The sequence below is a fragment of the Mesocricetus auratus genome, unplaced genomic scaffold, assembly GCF_017639785.1.
Source record: "Mesocricetus auratus isolate SY011 unplaced genomic scaffold, BCM_Maur_2.0 Super-Scaffold_100007, whole genome shotgun sequence".
NCBI lineage: Eukaryota > Metazoa > Chordata > Mammalia > Rodentia > Cricetidae > Mesocricetus > Mesocricetus auratus.
The window spans coordinates 94,686,146-94,714,070 of NW_024429191.1; the positions used below are offsets into that span (position 1 = coordinate 94,686,146).

Consider the following 27,925-nt stretch of genomic DNA (forward strand, 5'->3'; position numbering starts at 1 on the left):
AGGGAGTTGTCACAGTTCACTTTCCAAGGCACATCTGAGCTGTCCTCTCAACCCAAATTACCGAGTGTCCGTTCACAAAACCTGACCTCCCAGGGCCGGCTAGAAACACCATCCCCTTGTCTCTCCCTGGTTCCTTTTGCATTTTTGTCCCGAAACCAACCAGACAGAAGTTCCCCTTGGGCTGTGGTGGAGACCATTAGTGCTACAAAAAGACGTGGGTAGAGATCCCTGCCCCCAAGTCATATGAACCCTGGCTGCAAGTTTTGGGGAAATCCAGGTTACAGAGAAATATGCTCTCAAGTAGCAAACTTTAATATTAATCATTCATTTTACACTATGGCACAAGAAGCACAGGCTCTCCCCAAGAGTCCTGAGTCACGGCACTGGGCCCCCGAGTAGGGCAAGACCAGTGCGCACTGTGTAAAGATGGCTCCAGGGGCCGTTGTGGGCCAAGCTTCAGCAGAGACGGGGCTGTGAAGGCCGGAGCCTAGGTAGGGGGCGGGGCCCGCAAGAGTGACAGCCACCAAGGAGGAAGAAGCCGGCACCTCCAATGTCACAACACCATGTGGCTTTGTCCTCACCTCTGGCTGGATGTCAAACCCTAACCACCAGGCAGGCGCTGGCTCTAGTCTGGGCTGAAGCATCCAAGCAACCAAGAAAGGAACTAAAAAAGGCGTGACAAGCACGTGAGCCTGTCTGGGGCACGCTGTCCGTCAGGCAGTCCCAGGTCCTGTCAGTTGGTTGAGTTGTGCTGTAAGACTTGCTGAGGGCTGAAGAGCTTCCTAACAGCCGAGGCTAGCTCTCCAGGCTGTCCCAGCACCGGGCAGTTCTCTTTGTTGTCTGGCCCAGCAGGCTGGACCGAGGACTTCTTAAAGTAACACAGGCGGCACACGGAGTGGTACTTGTCTGCTCCGCCAATCACCTCCACCTGGTGGACAGGGCCCCGGGAGGGATGCGTGAGGGTGGACTCAGCCCAGGCCCGCCCCATCCCACCCGTGGACGGCAGGCACAAGGAGGTACCTCCTTCTCCAGGCCCAGCCTCTTGGTGTAGGCAGCTTCTCGGAAGCACTCCATACACACGGCAGTCAGCTTCACCACGCTCTCGGCCAGGGGCACCAGGTTCAAGATGCTGCCGAAAGCCTATACACGGGACAGCGGGTGCGTTTGGTCGTTTCGCCAGGCATTTCCCTTTCTGTCTGTGTTCACATGTGCATGCGTGTGGAGGCCAGAGAGCAAGCTTAGGGGCTGTTCCAGCACTGTCCACCCTGGTCTTTGTTTTTTGGGAACAGGGTTTCCACTGGCTTGGGGCTTGCCGTGTAGGCTAGGTGGGCGTCCGGGTGAGCTGAGACCCGCCTGTGCCTGCCCCCCAGTGGTGGGGCAGTAAATGCACACCACCAGGCCTGGCAGTTAAAAAGATCAAGCAAGCACGTTACAGCCTGAGCTCTGCCAGCCCCAACTTTTAGACCCTATGATTCAGGAGACCTCATCCCGATCCTGTTAGACCCTATGAATCAGGAGACCTCATCCCGATCCTGCTTTTCTAAGCCACACCCTAGTGCTCTAGACCCCTTGGCCCATTCAGAGCACCCGCCAGCCAGAAGCTCTTATTACGAACATACCTACTTCCGGGGACATCTTGTCTCCGGCTCAAGATCCCCACCTCCCTCTCACGACCCACGGCCAGGCCTGAGTCAGACACCTTACCTTTCTCTGGAAGGTTCCGTCTAGTGCTGCCACGATCACTGTCTTGCCTGCATTGGCCATCATTTCACAGAAGTCCACGATGTCAGGGAACTGGGAAAGGAGGAAAAGGTGAGACGGTCCCTGAGCAGGGGCCTCCTGGAGACCCCGATGGGCCCGACCACTCATCAGCCCAGAGCTACGAACCAGCCCATGCCACATTCCCGTGAGACACCCGCCTGCATGCCCACGGCTACCCGGTCCCTTCCCTGTGGTTCAGCAATGTGACACTATCCAGGGCTTGCTTGACTTCCATACTTGTGCTAAATGGAGAGGCTAGAGCGTCCCCTCAGTCCTCTGGGGAAGCTGCCCCTGCCATACTTTTTTTTAAAGATTTATTTATTACATATACAGTGTTTTGCCTACATGCCAGAAGAGGGCACCAGATTGAATTGTAGATGGTTGTGAGCCACCATGTGGTTGCTGGGAATTGAACTCAGGACCTTTGGAAGAACAGTCAGTGCTCTTAACCTCTGAGCCATCTCTCCAGCCCGCCCCTGCCATACTTTTAATCGATCAATCTACAGCTGCCAGTGAACAAAGTTTGGTGCTTAAAGCCCGTGTAGGTGCCGTTCAGGCAGCTTTAGAAGCTAAACACAGCTTGTTTAAAACAGACTTAGGGGAGGGCTGGGCTGGCACAGCAGGTAACAAGCGCACTTGCTGCTCTTGCAAAGGACCTGGTTCAGCTTGTTAGTACCGGTGCGCTCACTCACAACCACCTGTTAATTCCAGTTCCAGGGGCCCCAGTGCCCTCTTCTGGCCTCGATGGGCACCACACACACGGTGCACATACATACATACATACATACATACATACATACATACATACATACAGATAAACACTCAGGCACATCTAAAAACAAAGGAAGGAACTTTGCCAGGTGTGGTGGTGTACGCCTTTAATCCCAGCACTCAGGAGGCAGAGGCAGATGGATTTCTGTGAGTTCAGACCAGCCTGATCTCTAGGACAGTCAGAGAAAATCTGTCTTGAAAAACAAACAATTGTGAGAGAAAATGGTTCTTGGCGATGAGAAACAAGAGGCGTGTGCGCTGGTTGCCCAGCTGGCTCCTGACACAGCTGTAGGTGGGCCCTTGCCCTGTTCCCAACACCCGACCTTGCTGGTTTCTGTTCTTTCAGACACGTCCAAGAATGCGTGTGAACCTGTACAGGCCAAGACCAACACTGGGCGTTTTCCTTAATAGTCTTCACCTTGTATGTTTATTTTTCTTTTTTGAGACAGAGTCTCACTTTGTAGCTCTGGCTGGCCTGGAACTTGCTATGTAGACTAGGCTGGCCTTGAACTCAGAGATCTACTTGCTTCTGCCTCTCAAGTTCTAAGATGAAAGGCCTAGGCTACCAAGCTTGGCTTTTCCACCTTGTGTTTGAGACAGGGTCTCTCTCCCACTGAATCTAGAGTTCAATGATTCAGCTGGGCTGGCTGAACATCAGCTCCAGGGCTTCCTGTCTCTGCCTCCCTAATGCTGGGATCACGGACACTGGCTGCAACCAATGTTTTACAGGGAGCTAGGAATCAGCTCCGGTCCTCATGTTTGCAGAGCCAGTACCTCATTAACCGAATTCTCTCCCCAACCTTCTGAGTGCTGAGTTAATAGGTGTGGCCACTGTGCCTGGTTCTTCAGACTGGTTTTGGCTTTAATACCCCCCCCCCCCCCCCCCGCCACCCCAATGCTCTACCATTCCCATGTGCCTTCCTCCTTATTCCCTCCCAGTTGTAGTCCTCCAACATGGGTGAGCTGGAAGTTCCAGTTTTGTCTCCAGAACCTGGAATGCCTCAGCCAAAAGGGCAGAGACTTGGAATGAATGTGATTGGTCCCTAGACCCAGCTATCCCCACAACAGTCACAGCATGTGACATGGCCTGCTCTATAAAAACACATGTATATAATTAGAAGCATCCAGGCTGGGCTGGCACTCACTCAGAGTCCTGGCACTGGCTGAACATAATCTCTTGGGTCAACATTGGGCAAGGCATCCTAGCCATCACGGATTAAAGACCCCTCCCCACTTACATCTGAGCAGCAACATAGGTACAGTCTATGCCAAAAGGAACCAGTCAGGCACCACCCTCCTGCCAGGCCCCTCCCACAACCCTTTTTTTGTTTGTTTGTTTTTCATGACAGGGATCTCTCTGTATAACAACCTTGGCTGTCCTCGAACTCAGAGATCCGCCTGCCTCTACCTCCTGAGTGCTGGGATTAAAGGCGTGTACCACAGACGCCCGGCTCCCTCCTACACCTAAGGGATCAGGTCCCTGAATTCTCCCGGTCCAAAGCAGAGCCAGGCTCCAGCCCTCCAGCCAAAGGGAGCCCTCTCCCCTCCCTAGAGTCCCGCTGTTCCATGACTACTGTCTGTCCTGCTGCAGGTTTTAGAATCTGCCATGTCGAGCTCACAGGGCATCCCCAGTGGCCTCTGGCTCAGAGGTGCTGGTGAGACAAACTCCCTTTTCTAGTGTGTTCTATGTCCTAGGCCGAGCCTGTCATCACCTGTGTCAAACAGAAATGAAACACAAAGTCCTTGAAGATCATAACTTCTACTCTTGCCAAGGCCTGCGGGCCCTAGCGCGGGCAAATGGACACATGGAAGGCTCCATGCCCTCAGCCGTGGCTTCGGGGGCCCTAGACGACCCTCTACCCACTGTCCAAGGCTAGGACACAGGAAGGGAGGGAGGTCCCTTTCTTTTACAATAGGGAGATCCAGAATTCTGTAAAGAGCAGGGTCCTAGAGCCTGGGGCACAATGGAATAATTGTGGTGTTTATATAGCGTGCACAACGAATACTCACTGAAGCTGGGGTGGGGCCGGGGACCTGTAACCTCAGCCCTCGGGAGGCTGGCCTGGACCACAAAGCAAGGCTCCATCTCAAAAATCAAAGTATGGGGCTGGAGAGATGGCTCAGAGGTTAAGAGCACTGGCTGCTCTTCCTGAGTTCAATTCCCCCCAGCCACATGGTGGCTCACAATCACATCTATAATAGGTTCTGATGCCCTCTCCTGGCAGGCAGCTATACATGCAGATAGAGCACTCACACATCAAATGCATACATAAATAAACCTTAAAAAAAAAAATCAAGGGCTGGAGAGATGGCTCAGCAGTTAAGAGCACTGACTGTTCTTCCAGAGATCCTGAGTTCAATTCCCGGCAACCACATGGTGGCTCACAACCATCTTGAATGAGATCTGGTGCCCTCTGCTGGCAGGCAGAAGACTGTATACACAATAAATAAATAAAATGTTGTCTCCTGTCGGTTAGGACGGGTAACAGACTGGGGAACCTGGTAGGCTGCTGCCACGTGTGAACCCCTGGGAACACCAGGCGAGCATAGCTAATAAGCAGATCACTGCAGCAGGCCTCAGGGGAGGGGCTGTCCCTATCCTGACTCAATGTCTGCACAGCTGTCACCTCCAAGGTTTCCCTGAGGGTGGAGAACAGAGCTGGCCTGTCCAGGTGGATGGACAGATGCCAACTGGGATGAAATCCAGAGCTGTCACAGCATGTCGAGGGAAGGCTGGGATGGGGCAGGACTTACACCTGAAGGGCATCACTGTTCTGGGGAACAGTCTGCCCCGCCCCCCAGCCTGGCTCCTTCCAGAGTGTGAGAGCAGTGGCCAGCCAGAGAGCCATAGCAGATTGCAGCCTGTAGAATGTCAGCAAGTGACATAGAGCCTCTGCCCCAAACCCCAGGCCTCCCAGGGCCACCATTCAGCTTGGTGAGCAAGTCACTAGGAGCCACAAGACAGGGAGAAATTATTTTCTATCGAGTAGTTTATTATGTCACCAGGTTGCACACTAGGGACATAGATCCCATCTTTATGTGACAACTAGACTTTTAAGATTTTAAGTTATATGTGTCTGGGTGAGGGTATGTGTGTGTGCATGCATGCAGGTGCCCGCACAGGCATCACAGAACTGGAGTTATAAGCAGCCGGCACTGCCAAACGTGCGTGCTGGGAACCATATCTGGGTCACCGCCAGCAAGTGATCTTGACTGAGCTTTCTCCCCAGCCCACTGATGTGTCTTAAAATGTTTATTACTACGTATGATGGGGACACTCTCACTCATACCTTAGCACATGTATGGAGGTCAGAGGACAACTCTGTGGAGTAGCTCTCTGCTTTGACCCTCACATGGGTTGCAGGGATCAAACTCGGGTCTCTAGACCTGTGCACTGAGCTGCCTCGCTGGCCCTATCCTGAATTACTTAAGACAAGGTCTCACCCTGTAGCTGAGGCTAGCCCTGAATTCCTGATCCTCTTCCTGCCTTAGTCTCCTAAGTACAGGGACTCTACAGCACCAACTAAGCCACCAACAGATATTTTTGAAAACATCTGTGATGTTCATGTTCAGTTTTGGAGTCTGGTACACATTTGTTAAGCCTCTGTCCTTGCCTTCCCTCATGGACTAGATATAACCTTAAAACTGGAACACACACACACACACACACACACACACACACACACACACACACACACACACACACACGGCTCGCGATCCTTTTTGTTTACAAGCTGCTGTGTAGCCCAGGTTGACCTTAAACTAGGATACTCTGAACTGATTCCCACCCCGTCTCTAGTGCTAGGATTACGAGCACATTAGCACACCCTGTTCATGTGACAGAGGATGGAACACAGGGCCTTGTGCGTGCTGGGCAGGCGCCCTGCCAGCCAAACCTCCCCAGCCCGGCTCAGGCACTCAGAGAGAGGCTCCTGGCCGGAACTTCCAAGGATTGGCAGGGAAATTAAGACCACGAAAGACAATTCCCACCCGTTCAGGGGATGACCTGGAAAAGACAGCCAGGGATGCAGCTGTCCAGAAAGGACAAGAGCAAGACATTTTAGAAAAATAAAGCACACAGACTAACCCCCACACCAAGCTAAGGCTGGTTGTGTGTGCACCGGAGACCCAGCCACCACAGAGGTCAAGGCTGGGAGCTCTTCCCTGACCTGTACCCCAGTCTGTATGGGGAAAGAAATCCTAGATGACAACAGTTTGCGTACAGTCAAGGGGATTCGCACACCACGGAAGACAGGTTAGTCTTTCCCGAAGGATGAAAGAGGGACAGGAGGGGCCGGGGTGTGGGTGTGGATTCTGCTTCAAGCTAACTTACAAACTGCCCTTCGTCGATGCCAATGACAGCCACACCCATGGCCTCCTGGGCCACATCCCGGAGCAGGCAGGCCGGCAGGGCCTCCATGGTGTTCCTGGGAAGACAAAGAAAGGCCAGAGGGTAAGCAAGGCCAGCAGCAGAGACTATCTAGGCCCAGACACAGGGTCCGCAATACTCTGAGCAGCAAAAACTATTTTTATTTCTTCTGAAATTCAAAATAAACGAATAGGGATAACACCGACCTAACCACTGCCGTCAGAACATTTAAAACTTTAGGGAGATTCTGGACTATAGCCCAGAGGTAGAGCAGCTGGCAGCTGATGCCCAGGGCTCTAAAGTCAGTGCCAAAAGATAGAGCAAAATAATGCATTTGAGACAGGGTCTCTCTGCAGACCAGGCTGCCCCGAACTCACTCTGTAGACCAGGCTGCCCTGGAACTCATAGAGATCCTCCTGCCTCTGTCCACCAAGTGCTGGGATTAAAGGTGTGCATCACCGCACCTGGAGAAAGTTTTTTTTGGGGGGGGGGGTGTTTTTTCGAGACAGGGTTTCTCTGTATTGTTTTGGAAGCTGTCCTGGAACTCACTCTGTAGATCAGGCCGGCCTCAAACTCAGAGAGATCCGCCTGCCACTGCCTCCCGAGTGCTGGGATTAAAGGTGTGCGCCACCAACGCCTGGCCAAAAGTTTTTATAGATATGCGTATTTGTGGTTTTCCTGCGCCTGTGACTGTGTATCGAGGGTACATCTGGTGCCCTCAGGTCCCTCAGGTCAGGAGAGGGTGTCAGTTCTCCTGGAACTGGAGTCACCGATGGCTGTGAGCCACGGTGCGGGTGCTGGGAACTAAACCTGGGTCCTTGGGAAGCGACTGAGCCATCTCTCCAGCCCCACAAGAGTCTAGCACCCAGGAAAGCTGTGACACGTTTGGGGATAGTCTGTGAGTGGCAACTGAGACAAGGAATGTCCTGTTCAGTGTTCGGAATGGTAGGCGAGCTTGGGAGCCAGACAGCAGAGTGGCCCTCTGGAGCCCCCAGCACTCATTGCCCTCCACAGGTTAAAGGACTCGCCACATCACATGGCTACCTGCTGGCAGAGCAGAGACGGGAGGCCCCTGCTTACAAACAGGCCTTGCCGCACACCGCTTCCCGGCAAGGAAGAACCCACCCAGGCCTCCGAAAACCAGTTTGGATGTGCTCCAGGACGCCATGAAAGGACACGGGAACCCGCCCCCACTGCCCCACAGCTTTCTAAGGAGTGGAATGCAGGGCTGCGTCCAGTGCCTGCCCTGTTTCCTTCTGTCTGGTGTCTACCTCACTTTCATAACAAACTCAGAAAAAGCAGCTTCCGAAAACACAGACAAGCAGTGTCCAGTGTTAGTAAGCATACAAACTTCCGCAACCCTTGGCCTAGTTACTCCCTCAGTCATCAAGATCTGGGAAGCAGGGCATGCCAGAACTGGTCTACAATCCTAGCACTAAATGGGGAGGGGCTGGATATGGTGTCGCTCGCCTGTCATTCCAGGAACAGGAAGGGTCACAAGTTACAAGGCCCACCCAAGCTACACAATGAGACCACCCATGTCTCAATAAACAGGTTGGAGAGACGGCTCAGCAGCTAAGATTACTTTGCTGTTCTTGCAGAGGGCCTAGGTTCAGTCCCCAGCACCCACATGACGGATCACAACCATCTATACAACTCCTGTTCCAGGGAATCTGATGTCCTCTTCCGGCCCCTCCTGGTACCAGGCAAGGAAGTCGTGTAGACCTTCATGCAAGCAAAACACAAGATAAAAAGATTTTAAAACCAGCTGGGCGGTGATGGCCCACACCTTTAATCCCAGCACTAGGGAGGCAAAAACCCGTTTTTGTTTTTTAAGCAAACCAATCAAAAACAGGGTTGAGACGTTGCAATGGGTGAAAGGCTCCCGGTGGAAGCATGAGGGCCAGGCACATTGGCGCTCGCCTTTAATCCTAGCACTGGGGAGGTAGAGGCAGAGGCAGAGACAGATGGATCCCTGTGGGTTTCAGGACAGCCAGGGCTCTGTAGAGAGAGCCTGTCTCAAAAACAAAAACAAAAACTGAAACGAACAAAAAGGCCTGACCAATCGAGTTTGGAACCCCAGAACTCACAACCCTGAATGAAAGGAGGCGGGAGGTATAGACACTAATGCCCGAGGATGTCCTCTGTGCACACACGCTCCAAACCCAGAGCCAACGCAACACTCTGCATTTTAAACTCTTTCCTCTCTCCCCCAGCAGAGCAGGCCGGAGAGGGACTGACTGGCTGTGGCCCACTCCAGACACTCGCCAGAGTGTTGCCTGCTCCCCGTTTGGTCCTTCTAGATGCTCAGCCCACCCTGTGTGGTGGATGCCGTGGTCTCACACGCACGCACGCAGAAGTGAAGATCTTGGCACAGAGCCTGATGGGAAGCACGGCTTGAATTGCAGCCCCAAGCCCCATTCCTAGACTTTGTTCACTCCATTCCGGTTCCGCCTCAGACGCCTGCCCTGCTCCAGGCTGCTCAACCTTGGCCCAGCCTGCAGCAACCCCGGCGTGCAGCGCCAGCCTCCAGGTCAGCTTTGGCTGTGTGGTGAGCCCAGGACACTCAGCAAAGAGTGTCTCAGAGCACCAACCCCCAAACTTGTCACCAAGTCACTCTATTCAGCGCCCGCCCTCCGGCTGCAAAGGGAAGTGTCCACTCAGAACGGCGGAGGCCACCGGATGGCAGGGAGCTAACTAAAGATGGAAAAAAAAGAAATCTGTGCCGACAGTCTGCAGCCTCTACCCAGGCGGAACCCGGGGGGCTCCCAGCACAATGTGCGATTGGGGGCGGGTCACTCTAAATATTGAGGCTTACTCCTGCCCGCTGGAGGCCTGTAGCAGCCCACGCCTTCTCCAGTTCTGACAAGGACCCCTGGCCCTGGTACGTCAGCCAGCATGCCTCAGGGGTTTCCGCAGGGCAGGATCAAGGGGGTGGGACTGACCGGTCATGCGTGGAGAAGCTGCTGCTATAGCGCGTGTCTTTGGCGTACTTGATGACCAGGCATTTGTACTGGGCGATCTGGAAGCGCCGGACTCTCCTCATGAGCTCCGTGCTGCAAGAGTTACCAGGGCAGGTGAGGCCCGAGCGAAAGGCGGCTCGCCGCCACCACCTAGCGGTGGGCACCCCGAACCTCACCGGTCCACAAAGACTGACACCCCTCCCCGCCCCCCCGCTGTCCTGAACAAACTTGGGAGTTTTCTGAATGAACTTCGAAAAGCTTCTTCAGGCAGCGACAAAACGCTTGCTCCAGGGCCCCAGATCTAGAGCCTGGGCCTCGCCCTGCCGAGCACTTGGACAAGACTCAGATGACACCGGCCCAGTCAGGCACAGCGTGGGGCGCCAGGTATGGTCGGGCGCCCCCTTTAAACCCAGCCTGGTCTACAGAGTGGATTCCAGGCGAGTCAGGGCCACACAGAAAGTCACTGAGTAAAAACCAGCGACAAAAAAAAAACAAACACCAAAAAATAAGACGAAGAAACCTCGAGTAGTGGGAAACTTACTCCAGGTGGGACTCCCAGCGAGGGGGACCCTCACCCCAGAGGAGACTGGGCTCCGTGGCTTCAGGGGGGCTCGCATGGGGACAATTATGCCCGAGGAACTGTCACGGGGCTGCCCTGTGGGCTTCTGGGGATGTGGGCTGGGGGGTCTCCGCTGTACCCCGATGTGATCCCCTCGGCAATACAGAAGGGGTCTCTGGAAGAAGGGGCTGTGGCTTGGGCCGGAGGGAGACAGGAATCCAGGATGCAGAGTTTGGGCGGGAAGGCGCGCACAGAGGTCCGGAGGGCGGAGTTCCCGCCTAGTCGGGGCTGAGGAGGTGGGGGAAGCGGCAGAGGAGAGCCGGGGTGGGGGAGCCGGGGAGAGCCGGGGGGAGCCGGGGGAGCCGGGGTCTGCAGACAGGGGGAAGCCCACCCGCCCCGAAGGCCCACTCTTTACCTTTTCCCTGAGAACATGGGTCCGAGGATCACCTAGGAGAGAAGTCATCTTTGGGGATCCCTGCTCGCGCACGCCCCGGGCACCAACCACCACCCCGACCACCGCAAGCCGGACCCCTCACCTGGATCTGCCCCCGGGTCTTGCTGGGGGAGCCGGGCAGCACGTTGGGCAGATTGATGTAACTCATGGCGGCTGTGCGAGCCTCAGCGGAGAGGGCCGGGGTCGGTGAGTGGAAAGCGACCTCGCTTTCGCGCTTTTCTTTAAATACTCACCGACCAATCCAAGCCGCAGACAGGGGCGTGGCGAGGGCGGGGCGCGTGTGGGCCCCGCCCCCTGCCTCCTCGTGTCCCTGCAAAGCCAGGAGCTCGGCCTCCTGAGCCGGACGTGGCCATGGCAGCCTCCACGCTTCCCGCGGGCGAGCCGCCCTGGAAGACCCTGTCTGCAGAGGTAGGGGGGATGCAGGCGCCCAGCACCCGGACTGGAGCGTTAGGAAGGCACCCGACCACCCCTCCGGGTGACCACGTGCCAGATTTCCTCATTTTCCCCCTTCAGGGCAGGTTTAGCCTGTTAACCTGGTTTTGAAGATGGAGCTAGGGAAAACTGAAGTCCAGCAGAACTAAGGGGCGAAGGGTTTGAACCTTGTTCTGAGGTTGCGCAATGTGGGTCTATGTTTATGTAGCCAGAGTCTGAAAGGTGTCAGGCTGGGGTCACTGCTGTGAGTCGCTAAGCCAGGCAGGCACCTTCAGGGGCAGACAATATTGAGCGACTTGAGAACATTCATTTGGTTTCAGCTAAAAATCTTTATGACTCACACAGAGCATGCCTAGAAGTGTTCTTTGCAGTATGAAGTTGTGTTTGGTTGTGTGCCATGGGTTATTGCAAGGGTTATCAACCACATACGAAACGTTTCGGCACTTGCTAATTCCTGTCCCTTGATGATTTCTTGACTGGTTAGCGTGTGTCGATTAAGCAGACAGGCATCTCAGGATCTGTTGAAAGTTAAGGACACTGTGGTTGTCCCCCTTCTTACAACTCTCTATCAGCCCGGTGGTGGCCCATGCTCTTAATCCCAGACAGAGGCAGGCAGGTCTCTGAGTTCGATACCAGCCTGGTCTACAAAGCAAGTTCCAGGACAGCCAGCGCTACACAGAGAAACCCTGTCTCGAAAACCTAAAAATAAATGCTGAAAATAGTACTAGTCATAAATACTGGTAGTAAAAATGACGGCTCAAGGGACTAGAAAGGCGGCTCAGCATGTACTGCTCTTCCAGAGGACCTGAGTTTGATTCCCAGCACCCACATCGGATAGCTCACAGTTTCCAGATCCAGGGGGATGCTCGGATGCCCTGAGGCGTGCGCGCACACACACACACACGCACACGCACACACACGCTGATTTAAAAATAAAAAAATAATCTCACACTTGGGAGGTTGAGGCAGGAGATCAGGAGTTTAAGGCCAGCTTCAGCTACATTTAAAGATGATGACAACAGTTGGGGGGGCAAGTGGAGCCTAGCATCCAGCGGGTATCAGGGATCTACAGCTCAGAAGACCTCTGACTGTTGTAATTTAAGAAGCGGCTGGAGAGAGAAAGATGCGATGTGAACAGAGATTGGGTGGAAGGGCTTTTGTGGGGGGAAAAGTGAATGGGGAAACGGGGGCGGGGGGGAGGCCGGCCTATGGGGCAGGAATGGCAGAAGAGAAGAGAAGAGAGAAGCAGAGTTGGTGGGGGGAGAGAGAGGGAGAGGGAGAGGGAGAGGGAGGGAGGGAGGGAGAGAGAGAGAGAGAGAGAGAGAGAGAGAGAGAGAGAGAGAGAGAGAGAGAGAGAGAGGGAGGGAGGAGGTGGACAGGGCCCTTTTAGAAGGGAACACAGTGAATGTGCACAGGTGGTGCTCTCAGTGGCTGCAGCTGAGGGCGTGTCCTGCCAGAACCCCAAGGGCGGCCAGTACAGATGCCTGGACACTAACACTGACCGTGAGTGCCGTTCAACAGGAGGAGGCAAACTGTGTTTGCGTGGCTTTACATTATTTCTCTTAGCCCTGTGATGGGGTGCTAGCACCCCCTTATGCCAATGAGGAGGCCACGGCTAGAGACAGCCAGTAAGCATTGAAAGTTGCTGGGGTTCAGCCCCAGGCCTTCCGTGTGATGACGCTCTGTCTTCGAGATTCCCAGGATGCTGGCAGAGGGCCCTTAGCTGTCATCTGTCGCCTCCTTACTTTCTGTGTTCAGTGTGGGCGTCTTATATTTCCCGTCACGGTGCTGTGCTCTGCCGTTAATTACATCCCTTCTTCTTACTTCATTTATCTGCAGGCAAGGCCCTGGCTACCCAGAGTCTTGCTAAGTTCTAGGCTGTCCTCAGAGTTGATTACCGCTCCTGCCTCCGCGGCGCTGGGATTACAGCTGAGCATCACTATGTCCAGGCTGCCTGACCCCCCCCCACGGTTTAGGATCACGGTGTCCCAGATGCCTCCCCCACATCCCCTGCTTTAGCTGTGTGGTTGGACAGCATTTGCAAACTGACCTTTGATTTCTTTCTCATCTCTGCCCCTGTGACCGTGTCCACCTGTGATCAGAATACTGTCCTCCCAAGAAAACTGGGTCATGGCACTTGACCACAGTCCTGACGGCCTCCTGTGGTCTCCAGTTTCCTGGTATCCTGTAGGATATGGGATCCCCAGTGTCGTTAGCTGGACACCTTCACAGACCTCATCCCGTGAAGGCTGTTAGCTGGTTAAAGGCGTGGCTGCCCTCGGGGTGCCCCTCTGCCACCAATCTAGGGCACCTTAGGTGTCCCTTTGCCTGTCTGGGGACAGCTGGTGTGGGCAGTGGACGTTGGAAGGGCTGAAAGGAAGCTGAGTGTCTTACAGCGGGTCTTTTCGGGGCAGAGAAGCAGAGAGGAGCGTCTGTCGCGGGTGGGCTGACAGGCGCAGCCGAGAGGGGGCGTCTCACGAGCCCCGCTTGCCCGCAGGAGCTGGAGAAGCAGTACTCGCCCAGCCGTTGGGTCATCAGGATGAAAGCGGAGGAAGTTGTCAGCACCTTCGTACGGGCAGGAAGCCAAGGTACTGTGGGACCTCTCTGGATACCATGGCCAACCCGTGGGGGCTGCACCCCGAGGGGCACTTCCCTTACTCCAGCCTCCTCTGCTGCCGCGGCAGGAGGTGGGGCTATAGCTGGAGACAGAAGAGTCTTGGATGAAACCAAGCTCTAGTGAGACACAGCCTCTCCTCCCTCCTGGTTGGCAAGGGCTTCCAGGCTCTAAAGTAGTGAGTGGTTCTCGACTCGTGGGGTATGGACCCTTTGGGGGGGTCAAACGACCCTTTCACAGGGGCTGCCTAAGACCATCGAAAGAATCACATATTTACATTACAGTTCATAATAGACAGTAGCAAAATTATAGTTATGAAGTTACATTGAAGATAATTGTATGGCTGGGGGTCACCACAACATGAGGAACTGTATTAAAGGAGTCATAGCGTAGCCCGGTGTTGGTGGCGCATGCCTTTAATCCGAGCACTCGGGAGGCAGAGGCAGGCGGATTTCTGTGAGTTCGAGGCCAACCTGGTCTACAGAACGAGCTCCAGGACAGCCTCCAAAACAATACAGAGAAACCCTGCCTCGAAAAAAAAACGGGGGGGGGGTCACAGTGTTGGGAAAGTTGAGAACCCCTGCTCTAAAAGAGCATGTTATGGTTGGCACAGAAATGTGAGCTGGAAAAAAGGAAAGAAAGCAAGATATTTTTGCTATATTTTTTAAAGTTTTTTGGTTTTTTTTGTTCTTTGAGACAGGGTTTCTCTATGTAGCAGCCCTGGCTGTCCTGGAGCTCTCTGTAGAGCAGGCTGGCTTCAAACTCAGTGATCCTCCTGCCTCAGCCTTCCAAGTGCTGCGGTTAAAGGCTGCCCGACTGTCAACCAGCAGTTTTTAATTTGATTGTTTTATTTTATTTTGAGACAAGGTCTTCCTGTGTAGCCTAGGCTGGCCTCCGATTTACTACGTAACCCCAGGCTGGTCTTGAACTCATGGACCTCTTGCCTCCGCTCCTGGGTGCTGGGCTTCGGGTGCCAACCACTGTGCCTAGGTCATATCATTGTATGTGTAGAAGGGGGTGCTGGAGGAGGAGTGTGCTGGGCACGCAGGAGCCCTGGGTTCAATGCTCAGTGAGGCCTAAGCCTACACAGCGGTGCACGTCTGGGATCCTGGCGCAGGAGAAACAGAGGTTCAAGGCTATCCTCAGTTAACGTCGTGAATTCCAAGCCAGACTGGGATACTTGAAACCATAACTAGGAAGATCAGAAGGAAGGGAGGGAGGGAGGAGGGAGTGGGGGGGTGTCGGGAATTAAGTCTTGGTTTCCTTTAAAGCAATCAGAGTTTGGGGCTGTGTGTGTGAGGTGTTCCGCCAACCCCAGAGTGCCGTGCAGTGGCTCCGACCCTTGGTGAGGCATCCATGCTGAGTGGAAAGTTGCTTTAAGGAGGGAGTACAGTGTGGAGGCTGCCAGCTGTCCACTCGCAGAGGGCAAACAGGATAAACAGAATGCTGGCCTGCCGCCTGGCCTCAGCTGACTAACCGAAGCCCTGCAGTAGGGAGTTCCTTCAACAGAGATAGAGGGGGGGGGGATCAGGCTTTGGGGGTTCATCTGCCTTGCTCTTTGTCCCTTTAGTGCCAGCTAGAGCTGTTTCCTGGGTTGGGCTCCGAAGGGTCCTCACTATGGCCGTCTCAGTAAATATGTGGGATTGGAGTGAGCCCATTCGCCTGTCTTGTCTCCAGGGATAAAAAAGCCGGGGGGGGGGGGGGACACGACACGGGACATCACCAGCCAATGGCCAGAGTTCAGAGTAGTCAGCGCTTGCCCAGAAAGCCCTGTGGGTCAGCTCTCAAGAATGCTAGCAGGGCTGTCTTGGTTGGGCACTCAAGGCAGATCTCTATGAGTGCAAAGCCAGCGTGCTCTAGGTCAGGAGTTCAAGGCCAGCCGGGGCTACACAGTAAGCTGTGCCCTAGCAGGGCTTGGGCTTAACTTTCATCCCACCGTCTTCCTCCTTGTGATTCCCAGACAAGCACAGTTACCACCAAGCCAGCCCCGCAGCCTCCAGCAGTTTTTAAAAATATCTTTTAAAAAATATTACTTTTTTTTTTGGTTGTTTGAGACAGGGTTTCTCTGTGTAACAGCTCTGGTTGTCCTGGAACTCCCTTTGTAGACCAGGCTGGCCTCGAACTCACTGAGATCCACCTGGCTCTGCCTCCTGAGTGCTGAGGTTAAAGGCGTGCGGCACCAATGCCCGGCATAGTGTGCATTTATTGTGTGTGTGTGTGTGCGCGCGCGTGTGCACTCGTGTGGAGGTCAGAGGGCAACGTGCTGGAGTCTGTCTCCCGCCACGTGACATGAAGCACGCTGCCTCCACTGGCAGCTTTTGCCCGCTAAGACGTCTCACTGGCCCCACTTATCATGTTTAAGTGTGTTGCATTGGCTGGACGTGGTGGTGTTCACCTGTAATCCCATCCTCCATCAGTGGTAACAGGAGCACCAGGCATCCTCGGCTGCTGAGTGAGTTAGAGGCCAGTCTCAGAAACAGACAGACAAACCAGATTAAAACAAGCAGGCTAGTGCATTAAAATGTGGCCCTTAATTATTGGGTTGGTAGAAATCAAGTCTTGAGCCGGGTGTTGGTGGCGTACGCCTTTAATCCCAGCACTTGGGAGGCAGAGGCAGGCGGATCTCTGTGAGTTCGAGGCCAGCCTGGTCTACAGAGTGAGTTCCAGGACAGCATCCAAAGCAATGCAGAGAAACCTTCTCGAAAAACCAAAGAATAAATAAAGAAAGAAAGAAAAGAAAAGAAATCAAGTCTCTCTCTCTCCCTCTGTCTCCCTCCTTCTTCCACTCTCCTCCCCCTCTCTTTCCCTCCCTCTTCCTCTCCCTCTCACTCCCTCCCACCCTATCTTTCTCCCTCCCTTTCTCCCTCCCTTTTCCTCTCTCTGTCTCTATCTCTGTCTCTGTCTCTCCCCCTCCCAACCCTCCCTCCTTATAGTTGAGATACATACTACAGGCATGTCCCAATTCCCTGTGGATGAGGTCAAATTGTCCACCCGACTACTAACAGAGCCCGCTCCCCTCCGCTGAGTTTCTAGGCTGTCTTAAGGCTTCCTCGGAGCCGTCCGTGAGCTCAGGGTCTCCTCATTGTGATGAAACACGGAGATGGAAGAGTTACGTAAACCGACGGTGTTGGGGAAAACTGAGAAACATTCTCCAGCCACCTCAGAGAACCTCCTTGCAAGAGGAGAGGAGAGGGAAACCGGTCCAGCATGTCCTCCTTGAGACCAGAGTCTCACTGTCAGCCCGGTTGACCTTGAACTCACACTGTAGACCAGGCCGGCCTCAACCTCAGAGATCCGCTGCCTCTGCCTCCCGAGTGCTGGGATTAAAGGCATGCGACCATGCCCTGCTTCATAGCTATGTTTTGGAAAAGATTTAATTATGTGTGGGGCTCCATTCAGTGACGGTGGGAATTCCTTCTTGGAGCTCTGGTTTGCAGAGCTGAGCGGCCACGTCGGGGCTCAGGTGGGCTTCACACAAAGACTGCCTGTCCTCTGGCTGGACAGGGAGACACTGGGTAGATCACAGATTAGGTTTACCGGCAAGGCGCCCTAACATGGGGCTTGGTTCACTTCTTGCTCCTTGTGGCTCAAGGCATGCCTCCGAGGGCCAATCACCTTCATGGCGAGTAAGGTGGGGCTTTGTGATTGACAGTAGCTCCTCCCCTTGGCTGATTAGCCTTATCTTACAGCTAGGATTTTCCCAGAGATACATGGAAGAGAACAAAAGCTTGCGAAACATTAGCCCCAATTCTTCCTTTATTATTTCATTATTCCTATTTTATATTCTTGGATATCCTGGTATGCACCGTGTAGCCAGACCAACCTTGAACTCCCTGAAATTCCTCCGCCTCAGCCTCTCCAGTGCAAGGACTACAAAGGTGACTCAGCTTTAGTTCCCAGACACCTTAACCACCTGTAGAGCAAAACCCCTATCCCATAAGCTCGCCATCCTGGCTCCCCCAGCCCCCCCACACACCTCCCCACCGATTTCTGTCTCCACAGAGCGACCTACGCAGCAGAGTTTGCGTTGGGTAATAATGTCTTTGAGCTCCACCCACGTTTCAGCAGGGAACTATTTTGCATTCCTTTTTTGCGGCACAGTAATATCCCACCGTGCTCCACAGGTTGGTCCTCCCTCTGGCTCGTTTTCCGCCTTCGGCTCTTGGCACTGCCCCCATGAACATTCGCCGGGCTGGGTGTGTCCTACGAGTTTTACCCTGACCCTTCGTTGTTTGCTCGTCATGGGCCGGTGTAGTGCGGGGTGTGTGTGTGTGTGTGTGTGTGTGTGTGTGTGTGTGTGTGTGTGTGTGTGTGTGTGTGTGTGTGTGTGTTCTCAACCTCCCTGAAGCCACGCCTCGTGACACGGCTCCTCACGTTCGTTCGGTGGCACCGCCCATGAAAGTGTTTCCTTGTTACTTCCTAACTGTAAGTTCGCACTGTTGTGAACTGTAATGTAAATACCCTGTGTGTGGCACCCCCACCCCCAAGGGGTTACGACCCACGGGGCGAGAACCACGGCTATAGCAGCCGCAAGCCGCGTTGCCCGCTGGTCCATCCTGCCCGTCCTCCCCAAGGTTTCTAGTGGGTAGGCAGCGGCCTGGATCAGTCTTTCCATCCAGTTCCTTCTGCAAACCTTTCTGTGGTTACTGTTTTAAAGACTGATCTTAGTTTTTGAAATAAATGTTGTTGTTGTTGTTTTATGCGATGGGTGTCCTGCCTGCGTGCATGCCTGGTGCTTAGGGAGCCCAGAGAGGGGTGAGGGTCTCTGAAGCTGGAGTTCTGGGAGGTTGTGAGCCTCCTGGCATGGGCTCTGCACTGCTCTGCCCTGCACAGAGTGAGGAGGAGGATGCCCCTCTACCCTCTCCCTCCCTCCCATCTCAGAGCTCCGCCCTCTTTTTTTTTTTTTTTTTTTTTTTTTTTTTTGGTTTTTCGAGACAGGGTTTCTCTGTGGCTTTGGAGGCTGTCCTGGAACTAGCTCTTGTAGACCAGACTGGCCTCGAACTCACAGAGATCCACCTGCCTCTGTCTCCTGAGTGCTGGGATCAAAGGTGTGTGCCACCACTGCCCGGCTTGTTTTTTTTGGGGGGGGGGCTTGGATTTGACTGAAAACCCTCTGTGACCGGGCCTCAGTCCTCTTCCCTCCCCGAGCTTGTCAAGCATGGCCGTGAGCTCCCCCCATCCTCCAGCCTCCACCTTCCTGTGACTACAGGTGGCAACCCAGCCGCCGCTGGCGTTTTGACTGTTTGCTCCCAGCGTTTCTAACAAGGGCGTGGAGGTGGAGCCCTTGCCCACATGCTCAAATCCCAGGGCTCCATCCACTGCACACAAAAGTACGGAGAGACGGTTGCAGCTCATGGCTGGGGCAGTTTCTTGTTCCCGGGTCAGTGGTGTCTTGAATGTCTGAGATTTCTGTGGGCTAACACCAGTCACCTACAGTGGCTTTGTTTCTTTAGCTCTGCAACGAAGAACAGAGTGTGGTTTTTAAGCAGGGCAGTGGTGGCGCACGCCTTTAATCCCAGCACTTGGGAGGCAGAAGCAGGCGGATCTCTGTGAGTTCGAGGCCAGCCTGGTCTACAGAGCGAGTCCCAGGACAGTCAGGGCTACACAGAGAAACTCTATCTCTAAAACACAAAACCAAAAAAGCATGGTTTTATCACCAAGTAAACTTAACCCAGTTCAGGCAGACTGTCAGGACTCTTAATGAAGTTTCTAGCTTTTGATCAAACCCCATGCTCATGGCCCGAGGCACACACAGCTTTTGAGCAGCCCCTGTGCGGACGGCCTGAGGCACACACAGCTCACTTGTTGGTAGCTCCTGTGGAGAGTACAGGCCAGGCCGTACTGCCTAATGACAATCACCACCCTTTGGCCCAGAAGTTACACTTCCGTATATTTTGGGTGTGAGCCTAGCCTTTAATGGCTGAGCTATCTCTCCAGTCCAGAAGTTACATTTCCTGCCTGTGCTAGTTCCCGGGGTTAACATGGAATGCACAAGGCTGTTCTCAGCTGGGTGGTTCCTGACAGCCCCGGCATGGAGCTGGCCCAGAGGCTTTCAGTGAAGCACTGTCTGTCTGCAGGATTGCAGCCCAAGGAGAGGGCCCTCACCCGGACCCAGCAGCTGGGCCTCCTCCCACCAGAACTGGGGGAGAATGAAGTTCTGCTGTGTAAGGCCTGGGTTAGGGTGTGTTGTTACGGCAGCCGGAGCTAACCCATACAGGGCCAAGGATGGGTCTCAGCCAAGGAGTGGCCGCATGGGATGTCCCTGTGACAGGTGCATGCCGGCAGCTGCCAGGGAGAAGCAGGAAGGATAGAGAGGGGTGTCACTGCCTTCTAGGGACAAGGCAGAGCCCACCAGGAAGTCTCAGTGCTGATGGAGAGGGACCCCGATTGGGGATAGGTGGTGGAGGGAGAGTCCTTAGCCACCGTCTCAGAGAGAGGAGCCGCTGGCAGAGCCTTGGGGACAAGGCCGTGTGGCTGGGTTGGAAGAGTGACTGACCCTCCATGTAGGATCTGCGTGTGACCTGTGTTTGCACTGAGGAAATACTTCATTTATTTTGTTGAGAGTCTTACCGTGTAGCCCAGGCTGGCCTGTAAGACCCTGCTGCCTCGGCCTCCCAAGTGTTGGCAGACCACAGCCCAACTTCTCATTTCTTTTCTGAATGTTATACTTGGGGTCCCAGTTGTGTGTGGTCTTTGTTGACTTCGGGGTCATGAAACTCTGTTTTGCTGCGGTCCTTTTGTGAGTGTGTGGGGCTGTATGTGTTGTACCAGGTGTGCATGTGTGTGTGTGTGTGTGTGTGTGTGCGTGTGTGTGTGTGCGTGTGTGTAGCAGAGGACAACTTCCAGGGGTTGTTTCTCTCTCAGGGATTGAACTCAAGATCTTCGGACCTGGTGGTGGCAAGCCCCTTTACCTGCAAAGCCATCTCGACAGCTCCCGTGGCGCTTTCCGAAAGTCTGTTTAGTGTTTAACCTGTCCGGAGTCGGTCTTTGTGACGTGAGGATAGGGTTAGTTTGGATATTTAGCTGACCCAGTGCTACCAACAAAACATTGTTTACTCAAAAAAAGGGGGTGTCGTGGGTCAGGTAGTCTTCCCTTCCTCATTGTGTAGAATCTGAGCTAAGGAGGCCGGAAGTGGCTAGTACCCCAGAGCTGATGGGCCTGCTCAGTGTGGAGCTGGGAACGGAACCCAGCTCCTCTGCCCAGCCACTTCTCCAGCCCCAGATTTTGTTATAAATAATCAGATAAATCTTTCCCCCTTTGCTTTGTTTTTCTTTTCTTTTCTTCTTCTTCTTCTTCTTCTTCTTCTTCTTCTTCTTCTTCTTCTTCTTCTTCTTCTTCTTCTTCTTTTTTTTTTTTTTTTAGTCAGGGTTTCTCTATGCAGCTTTGGAACCTATCCTGGAACTCGCTCTGTAGACCAGCCTGGCCTCGAACTCACAGAGATCCTCCTGCCTCTGCCTCCCGAGTGCTGGGGTTAAGGCATACAGTAACCTCTGTCAAAAGACACTGTCTTAGACTCTGATGTCCCTGTTCTTAATTGGGTGGTCTCAAGGTTCTTAATTTCAGGTTGGCAAGATGGTTCAGTAGGCAATGGCTGGCCATCTGAGCTCCTTGTACCATTTTTTTTTTTTTTGCCTCACAAAAAAATAAAGCAAGGAGCCAGCAGTTGGGAAGCAGAGGCAGGCAGATCTCTGTGAGTTCAAGGACAGCCAGGGACATCCTATCTCAAAAAAAAAAACAAATAATTAAATAAATATAAAAAAAATAAAGCAAGGGATAGGGAGCTGTCAGTTGATGAAATGGTTGCTGCTCAGACTCGGTGGCGCTCACATACCCATGGGCACACACACACACACACACACACATCTGTAGATTGTCCCCTGGTGATCTGAGTTCCATCCCCAGAACCCACGGTGAAAAAGATCATGAATCCCTACAAGTGGTCCCCTGACCTCCACAAGCCTACTGTGACACGTTCATGCCTTAACACATGCACACGGCACGCTGAATGGTGGATGGATAAAAACGTAATAAAAGCCGGGCGGTGGTGGCGCATGTCTTTAATCCCAGCACTCCCTTTAATTCCAGCACTCGGGAGGCAGAGGCAGGCGGATCTCTGTGAGTTTGAGACCAGCCTGGTCTACAAGAGCTAGTTCCAGGACAGCCTCCAAAACAACACAGAGAAACCCTGTCTTGAAAAACCAAAAAAAAAAAAAAAAGTAATAAAAACTGCAAGTAAAAACAGATGGCCTTTCCAAAGACTTAGAGAGGTGTAAGTAGTAAGAATGTAGCGAAGCAGTCGCTGTCCAGGTCCTCAGGGAGGGACCACAGGGCCATCCTCAGGACTGGTGTCCCAGCTGGGGAAGCCTCCCGCTGGGAGCTGCCTAGACCTCGCTGGGCCAGGCGTAACTTGTCCTGCATCCGCAGCCACCAGGAAGGCCCGGGCCACCCGGAGGAACCAGCTGGATGTCCCCTATGGAGATGGCGAAGGGGAGAAAATGGACATCTACTTTCCCGATGAGGATTCCAAGGGTGAGTCGAGCAGGGCTCCTGGTCCCCCTGCAGAGGCAGTGGGGCGTGAGACTCACCAGCGCCCCCTGCCTTTGTTTCAGCTTTCCCCCTCTTCCTGTTCTTTCACGGAGGATACTGGCAGAGCGGAAGGTGAGTGGGGGTGGGGGCGGCTGTGGGAGAGCAAGAGTCCAGCCTGCAAGTGTGACTCCTGCATCCGTGGGGCAGGAAGTCAGGAGCGCGGGCCCCGGGGCCTGCCTGGAGGTGCTAAACTGTGTATTGCTCGGCTGTGTCTCCATCCTCTGCTTTTGCCTTCACGTGGTCATTGACGGTTGTGTTCCGGAGCTCCGGATCCTCATAAAGACACTATCTTAATTAGGGCTGGACACGTGGCTCAGGAGTTAAAAGTGCTTACTCTTCTTCCAGAGGACCCGAGTTTGGCTCCAGAGGAATCCGACGCCCTCTTCTGTCCTCCACAGGAACTGCACTCATGTGCACAGACACGCACACATACATAAAAATAAGTAATAAGTCTTTTTTGGAGGGGAGGGTTGTGACAGGGTTTCTCTGTGTATACCTGAGTGTCCTGGAACTCACTCTGAAGACCAGGGTAGCCTCAAACTCAGAGATCCTCCTGCCTCAGCCTCTCAAGTGCTAGGATTAAAGGTGTGCTCCATCACTGGCCATAAATCTCTTTTTTTTTTAAAAAGGCATTGTCTTAGGTATCGATGTCCCTATTCCTAGATTGCCAATTTCAAGTTGGCAAGAAGGCTCAGTGGGTAAGGGTGCTGGCCATGCAAGCCTGGTGACCTGAGTTCAATCCCTGGAACCCACATAAAGGTGGGTTGGCCTTCTGACTTCCACATGTGCTGTGACACGTGCACCACCCAACACGTACATCATGAATATGCACATGTAGTGATAAAATACTTGGATTTTTATTTGTGTATGAGTGGTTGTGTGCCTACAGTACCCAAGGAGGCCAGAAGAGGGCGGCAGATCTCCTGGAGCTGGAGTTACAGATGGTTGTAAGTGGCCACGTGCTTGAACTGAATGCAGATCTCCTGGAAGAGCAGCCAGTGCTCTTCACCGCTAAGCCATCTCCCCAGCCCGACTCCTGGAAGTTGTTTCTTGTAGACTAAGTTGGTCTCAAACTCACAGAGATCCACCTGCCTCTGCCTCCCGAGTGCTGGGATTAAAGGCGTGCCCCACCACCGCCTGGCTCTTTGGGTTTTTTGGAGACTGCGTCTCCTGTAACTGAGGTTGGCCTCCGACTCACTAAGTGGCTGAAGGTGACGCTGGACTCCTGATCCTCCTGCCTCCCCTTCCCAAGTGTGGCTTTACAAGCTCCTTGACGTTATTATTATTGTTAGTATTTATTATTATTATTCATGTATGAATGTTTTGCCTGCGTGTATGTATGCACACCACATGCGTGCCTAGTACACACAGGGCTAGAAGCGGAACTGGGGTCACACACATGTGAGCGCCTGCACGTGGGAACTAGGGATCAAACCTTTGTCCCGGAGGAGCAGCCAGTACTCCTAACCCGTGAACCGGCTCTCCGGCCCCCTCCTTGTCTTTCCACAGTAAAGATGACTCGGCCTTCATGGTGACCCCGCTGACAGCACAGGGTGTGGTCGTGGTGATAGTGGCTTACGACATCGCACCCAAAGGTAGCCTCTGGAGATTTGGGGGCCAGAGCTTTGTGAGGGTGGAGCCCCTGCCGGATCCTGACCCAGCTTTTCCTCTGCTCAGGCGCACTGGACCGGATGGTGGACCAGGTGACCCGCAGCGTTGTGTTTCTACAGAGGCGGTATCCAAGCAACGAGTAGGTTCCGCTGCTGATGCCCTTGGTGGATGGAGGGCCATGTGTCTGTGGAGCCGGATGCGGACTGGGACTCCTGATGCTGTAGGGGAGTGGATGTAACCTAGCTCTGTCTGACCCAGGGGAATCTACCTCTGTGGACACTCTGCGGGAGCTCACCTGGCTGCCATGGTGCTCCTTGCTAGTTGGACCAAGCATGGCGTCACGCCCAACCTCCAAGGTTTCTTATTGCTTGTCTAAACAGGACCTCAGGTAGCCCAGGCTGGTGTCCAATCCTCAAGGTTTCTGTGGGTCTGGGGCCTGGCCAGGCTGCTCTTCCTCTCTCTGGAGGGTGGAGGGTGGAGCAGCTGGATGAGAGGCTGGTCCAGGCTAGGGTGCTGACCTGGAGGGTGGGCGGGTCCATCCTGCTGGGCCTAGTCCCTGGCCTGACCTCCTCACCTTCACAGGCTTTCTCCTGGTGAGTGGGATCTATGACCTGGAGCCCCTCATTTATACCTCCCAGAATGCCCCTCTGCACATGGCCCTGTGAGTTGTCTGCCCTCTCCCTGTCTCCAGCCCCCGCCTGAGGCCTCCCCTCCCCTCTGCCCTGACTCCTCCATTCTCCCTCCCCCAGGGAAGACGCTCAGAGAAACAGCCCACAGCGCCGCTTGGAGGTGGCTCCACCGACGCCCGTGGGTCCAGCCTGTCCTGTGGTGGTGGTTGTGGGTCAGCACGACTCTCCAGAATTCCACCGGCAGTCCAGGGAGTTCTATGAGGTACTGCCAGTGGCTAGCTTGTGGCACCTGGTTGGTCATGTGATCTCGTCTTCCTTGTTATTCTGAGCGGGGAGCGGGACTCCGTGGTAGGCACATGAAATACCAGTTACTCCGGAGTGAGGCAAGAGGTGAGCTCAAGAGCAGACTAAGTAACTTGGTAAGACCCCATTTCAAAATTTAAAAGGAAAGGAAATACGTTTCTTGGTGGTAACATACTTGCTAAACACAAGCAAGGCCCTGGTTTATGATTCCCAGGACTGCAATAGATGGACATAGTTTGTCTAACTGGACTCCAAGACAGTCATCCATCCATCCATCCATCCATCCATCCATCCATCCATCCATCCAACAAATGCATTCAAAATGAGCCTGCCATACACCGGACCAAGAGCCCCCCTCCCCGTCCTCCCCCAGCCACACTCTTACGACCCCCTCCCCCCATTCTTGTACAGACGCTGCACCGAGTAGGACTGAAGGCCTCTTTGCAGGAACTGCCTGACGTGGATCACTTTGACATCGTAGAGAATCTGACCCGAGAGGATCACGCACTCACCCAGGTGAGCTCCAGGACAGACAGGGCTTTTACACAGAGAAAATTTGCCCCCCAAAACAAACAAAAGGCAAAAAGTAAACAGAAGATTGTTGCCACAATTCTGACAGGTTATGATTTTTTTCTCTTTTCCCCCTTTGGCAGTAGGGAACAGGACTGTCCAGCTTGGCTTTATTTTGTGGTGCTGGGAATTGAACCTGTTTATGTGCACACACATGTGTGTTGCTGTATATACATGTGTGCGTGCAGGTCAGATGTTGACATGATGTATCTTCCTCAGTCATTCTCCTTATTTTTTGAGACAGGGCTTCTCACTGAACCCGGAGCTCATCAGTTTTTCTGAGCTTGTTGACCAGTGAGTGTCAGGGATTGGCAGTCTCTGCGTCTCCACCCAGCACTGGACCACACCGGGTCACATGTGTGCGCTGCATCGGCCTCTTGTGCGGGTGCTGGGACTCTGAATTCAGCCTGTCATGTGTTTCACCAGCTGAGCCGCCTCTTGGTCCCTACTTTTACATTTTGAAACAGATCTTTCTAAATAGCCTAGATAGACTTGTTTTCTTTTTTCTTTTTCTTTCTTTCTTTTTTTTTTTTTTTTCGAGACAGGGTTTCTCTGTGGCTTTGGAGGCTGTCCTGGAACTCGCTCTGTAGACCAGGCTGGCCTCGAACTCACAGAGATCCGCCTGCCTCTGCCTCCCGAGTGCTGGGATTAAAGGTGTGCGCCACCAACGCCCGGCTAGCTTTGACCTTTTTAATTTGCTTATTTGTTGTTTTGTCTATTTATTTGAGACAGGGTCTCACTATGTAGCCTAGCTGGCCTGGAACTCAGAGATCCACCTGCCTGCCTCCCACGTGTTGGGATGAAAGGTGTGTGTGCACCACCACGCCCGGCACCCACAGATGCTTTTCAGTCAGGTAGCCATCCAGCCTGGGCTCTCTCGTGGTCTCTTCTCTTTTTTAATAATTTTATTTATGTGCATTAGTGTCAGATCCTGGAACTGGAGTTACAGTTTTGAGCCACCATGTGGGTGTTGGGAATTGAACCCGGGTCCTCTGGAAGAGCAGCCAGTGCTCATAACCGCTGAGCCATCTCTCAGCCCTGCCCTCCCCCATCTTCTCTTCTTACTGCAGATTATTTTGAAAACAATCTTCCCAACGCTCTAAGGACAGCCGTCTCCAGCCTGTGTGTACCCCAGAAAACCTCCAGAAGAGGTGACTGCCACCTAACACTGTCCCTGCTGTGGACACACCCTCCCTGTCATTCTCCTCCCTGCCCAGATGGAGCTCCAGGGAAAGCCTACAGATTGGCGCTGTGACGTGCACCCAGCTACCACCTGGCCAAGTCTGTCTCCCCTCCTGCTGACAGGGCGTGACAGTCAGCTTCTGGCTTGTGCTCTATGTGTTTTGCAGTATCAGTGAGGACTGACTGGGGCTGGGACTGTTACTCAGCCCCTGTCTCCCTCTACAAAAGAGGGCGGGGACCGGAGAAGGAATGAAGGTGTAAGAGATCAACCAGCCAGTGATCGAGTGTAACTCAGTGGCAGAATGATTGACCAGCACGCATAGGATTCTGGGTTCAATCCCTGGTATTGACAAGGACAAAATAAAGGGGAAAAAAAAAAGACAGAGAGACGATCGAGCCCAGTGTGGTGGTGTACACCTGAATCCCAGCACGGAAGCAGGAGGATTGCTTGTGAGTTCAAAGCCAGCCTGAGCTACAAGACCCAGTCTCAAAGAAAAGGGCTGGTGAGATGGCCCAGCGGGTCAGAGCACTGTCACCATGTCTGACAGTCTGTGTTTGGTCCTGGGGGCCCATGGAAAGGAACAACCAACCGCCCCAAGTTACCCTTTGACTGTCATGTGTGTGTGTATGTGTGCACACACACTTACACACATACATGATGATGATGGCAATAAAAGCCCATGCTTGTGCCTGCTGTACAAACGGATACAAGGACTTATTTACTTAGAACTGCAGCCTGTCACGGAGACCAACAGCACAAAGGACCCTTGTGTGTGTGACAGGCTCTGCCAGACCTAACTGCTGCAGCACGCTCCCCGCCCCCACCGTGGCCACTGGGCCTTCCAAAGCCCAAACTGGGCATGGTGGGGCATGCCAGGAGCCGTAGGGGCAGGGGGACCTTTGACCCAGGAGGGCTCTTTAGCACACGTCTATACTCTGGTTCTGTCCGTCCAGTTTGCTTGTCTGCTGCTGTGATAAGCGCCGGAAGCAACTTGGGGAGGAGAGGGTCTGTTTCCTCTTACAGCTCACAGCCTAGCATCGCAGGAAGCCAAGGCAGGCACTTGAAGCAGAAGTGAGCAGAGGGGGCTTACTGTCCTGCTCCCAGACTCACGTTCAGCTG

At 53.6% G+C, this 27,925-nt stretch overlaps 2 protein-coding genes across 6 annotated transcripts; one reads left to right on the forward strand and one right to left on the reverse strand.

Moving 5' to 3' along the window:
• Positions 1-289: 289 nt before the first annotated feature.
• On the reverse strand, positions 290-11,117 carry Tk1 (thymidine kinase 1). Its single transcript, XM_005070194.4, has 7 exons — positions 10,960-11,117; positions 10,839-10,870; positions 9,847-9,957; positions 6,866-6,959; positions 1,705-1,794; positions 1,021-1,140; positions 290-928 (listed from the first exon to the last, which is right to left on the reverse strand). Exons 1-7 carry the CDS (start codon positions 11,023-11,025, stop codon positions 734-736), a joined length of 708 nt encoding a protein of 235 aa, XP_005070251.1. The 5' UTR covers positions 11,026-11,117; the 3' UTR covers positions 290-733.
• Positions 11,118-11,131: 14 nt separating this feature from the next.
• Positions 11,132-27,503, forward strand: Afmid (arylformamidase). Of its 5 annotated transcripts, none has more exons than XM_005070193.4 (11): positions 11,160-11,285; positions 13,807-13,897; positions 22,349-22,453; positions 22,534-22,582; positions 24,020-24,105; positions 24,188-24,260; positions 24,380-24,477; positions 24,704-24,782; positions 24,871-25,012; positions 25,465-25,569; positions 26,694-27,503. In XM_005070193.4, exons 1-11 carry the CDS (start codon positions 11,229-11,231, stop codon positions 26,724-26,726), a joined length of 918 nt encoding a protein of 305 aa, XP_005070250.1. In that variant the 5' UTR covers positions 11,160-11,228; the 3' UTR covers positions 26,727-27,503. The 5 variants fall into 5 exon arrangements, with proteins under 5 accessions (XP_040606052.1, XP_005070250.1, XP_040606050.1 ...); XM_040750116.1 differs by having other exon boundaries at positions 11,208-11,285; positions 13,724-13,897; XM_040750115.1 differs by lacking the exons at positions 11,160-11,285; positions 13,807-13,897 and adding an exon at positions 19,578-20,087.
• Positions 27,504-27,925: the final 422 nt, after the last annotated feature.

What these genes read in the sequence shown, in the direction of transcription:
- Afmid (XM_040750115.1), top strand. Translation starts at nt 19,910, where the DNA reads ATGCACAAGGCTGTTCTCAGCTGGGTGGTTCCTGACAGCCCCGGCATG. An exon ending in TTACGACATCGCACCCAAAG is followed by an intron (nt 24,106 to 24,187) that starts GTAGCCTCTGGA and finishes TCCTCTGCTCAG; the next exon opens with GCGCACTGGACCGGATGGTG. An exon ending in AGGATCACGCACTCACCCAG is followed by an intron (nt 25,570 to 26,693) that starts GTGAGCTCCAGG and finishes TTCTTACTGCAG; the next exon opens with ATTATTTTGAAAACAATCTT.
- Tk1 (XM_005070194.4), bottom strand. Translation starts at nt 11,025, where the DNA reads ATGAGTTACATCAATCTGCCCAACGTGCTGCCCGGCTCCCCCAGCAAG. An exon ending in AGACCCGGGGGCAGATCCAG is followed by an intron (nt 10,871 to 10,959) that starts GTGAGGGGTCCG and finishes CTTCTCTCCTAG; the next exon opens with GTGATCCTCGGACCCATGTT. An exon ending in ACGGAACCTTCCAGAGAAAG is followed by an intron (nt 1,141 to 1,704) that starts GTAAGGTGTCTG and finishes TCCCGTGTATAG; the next exon opens with GCTTTCGGCAGCATCTTGAA.